General features: G+C 39.4%; 1 protein-coding gene across 1 annotated transcript; it reads right to left on the bottom strand.

Annotated features, from left to right (window-relative positions):
- Positions 1 to 1,277: 1,277 nt before the first annotated feature.
- Positions 1,278 to 2,219, bottom strand: LOC126080343 (olfactory receptor 10AG1-like). Its single transcript, XM_049891593.1, has one exon. The coding sequence runs from the start codon at positions 2,217 to 2,219 to the stop codon at positions 1,278 to 1,280; it is 942 nt and encodes a 313-aa protein (XP_049747550.1).
- Between the last annotated feature and the right edge of the window lie 291 nt (positions 2,220 to 2,510).

The following is a 2,510-nucleotide window of genomic DNA, read 5'->3' as shown; positions in this document are numbered from 1 at the left end:
CTTGATCCATGTATAGATTCCTCATGAGCACGACTAAGTGTTCTGGAATTCCCATTCTCCACAATGTTATTAATAATTTGCTACGATCCACACAGTCAATGTCTTAGCATAGGCAATAAAGAGCTAGTAAACATGTTTCTGGTATTTTCTGCTTTCAGCCTGGATCCATCTGAGAGAAGCAATAATATCCCTGGTACCAAGTCCTCTCCTGAATCCAGCTTGAATTTCTGTCAGTTCCCTGTCTATGTACTGCTGCAGCCATTTTTGAATGATGTGTTCAGCAAAACGTTGCTTGCACGTGATATTAATTATATTGTTCCATAATTTCTGCATTCGGTTGGATCATCTTTCTTGGAAATAGGTATAAATATGGATCTCTTCCAGTTGGTTGGCCGTGTAGCTGTCTTCCAAATTTCTTGGCATAGATGAATGAGCACTTCCAGTGTTGCATCTGTTTGTTGAAACAACTCAATTGGTATTCCATCAATTCCTGGAGCTTTGTTTTTCCCCAATACCTTCAGTGCAGCTTGGATTTCTTCCTTCAGTACCATAGGTTCCTGATTATATGTTACCTCCTGAAATGGTTGAAAGTCAACAAATTCTTTTTGGTATAGTGTCTCTCTGTATTCCTTCCATCTTCCTTTGATGCTTCCTGCACCGTTTAATATTTTCCCCATAGAATTCTTCAGTATTGAAACTTGAGGGTTGAATGTTTTCTTCAGTTCTTTCAGCTCAAAAAATGGCTCATCTTCCAGCACTATATCAGACAATGTTCTAATGCTATTCACGAGGATTTTGCCAGCTAATTCTTTTCAGAAGTAGACTGCTGAGTCCTTCTTCCTAGTCTTTCTTAGTCTGGAAGCTCATCTGAAACCTGTTCCCCATGGATGATCTTGCTGGTATTTGAATACCGGTGACATAGCTGCCAGCATCATAACAACACACAATTCCCCACAGTACAACAAATTGACAGATGCATGGGGCAGTTACTCATTGTGTAACTGCCTCTAATCCTGCATCATTGACATCACAGAGGTAGGTTTTACAACACATAGGAAAATAGTCACACCAAACCAGTTGCCTTTTAGAGGATTCGAACTCATATAATAAAATGGTGGACAATCATACAATATTGGGAATGATGCGCTAGCCAAGTTGACACACTTTTTGGGGGACACAGTTCAATCCATAATGCACTTATACATTGGTTGAAATTTGATACAAAATATGTAAGAAAGAAATTCTTATACATTTAACACATTCTTTAATGAAGTGAATTATTTACATAGCAATTTTCTCAGTGCTATTATGACATCCTTGTTCCTTAGACTATGTATCATGGGATTAAACATAGGAGTTAGGACAGTGTAGAAAAGAGAAAGTACTTTGTCAGTTCCCTCTGAATGCCTGGTGTTGGGCCTTAAATATGTAATAATGGCTGATCCAAAGAATAACACCACAACCATAAGATGAGATGAACAGGTAGAGAAAGCTTTGGCTCGACTTGTGGCTGAAGGCAACTTCAGGATGTTGGAGATGATTTTACTGTAGGAGCCAAGTATTAGCAGAAATGGAACCATGACAAATAACATAGCAACTGTGTAGACCAACGTCTCATTTACAAAAGTGTCCCCACAAGCCAACTTGAGTATTGGGAAAATGTCACAGAAGAAGTGGTTGATTTGGTTAGATCCACAAAAAGGCAGAGAGAAAATCTGATACGTCTGCACAATCATAACTTGAATTCCAGTGGTCCAGGAGCCAGTTACCAGCTGTATACAGACCCTGTGGTTCATGACTAAAGGATAGTGCAGAGGGTTGCAAATGGTCACGTGGCGGTCATAGGCCATCAATGCCAGGAGTAAACACTCTGTGCTTCCAAATATAAGGACAAAGCACATCTGTGCAGCAGAGGCACCTAAGGAGATTGTTCTTCTCTGGTTCCCAAGATTCATCAGCATTCTGGGGAGAGTAGTTGATACATAGCAGATTTCCAAAAAGGAAAAATTTGCCAGGAAAAAATACATAGGGCTCTGGAGAGCAGAATCCATTTTTGTTATTAGAAATATGGTGCCATTGCTCATCAGGATGATGGTATAGATGATTAAAAATAATCCAAAAAGGAACCACTGGAAATGGGGCATAGCAACAAAGCCCAAGAGAACAAATTCCATCAGTTCAGTTAGATTATCTACTGGTAGAATTTGCTGATGATTCATCTGTGGAAAATGTAAATTTACAAGACCATTTCCTTTACCTTCCTGTATCTCTTTGCCTCTTCTCTAAATTGTATCGAGCTGTCAGGATTGGATTTTACGATCACTTCAATTGTTTGCACTTTAAGAATGATGCTGTTTATGTATGTCCCACGTCCTCCTTTTTAATCACAGTAAACAGTCCCCTCAAATTTATTTTAAGATCATTTCACTATAGTTTTGGACCACAGCCCAGGATAGATTAAGCTATACCTGACTCAGCACAGGCACTGGAGTAACTGGCAACTGCTAGAG

This window comes from Elephas maximus, chromosome 7 (genome assembly GCF_024166365.1).
Source record: "Elephas maximus indicus isolate mEleMax1 chromosome 7, mEleMax1 primary haplotype, whole genome shotgun sequence".
Taxonomy (NCBI): Eukaryota; Metazoa; Chordata; class Mammalia; order Proboscidea; family Elephantidae; genus Elephas; species Elephas maximus.
This window is presented reverse-complemented; position numbering and strand designations above follow the sequence as displayed.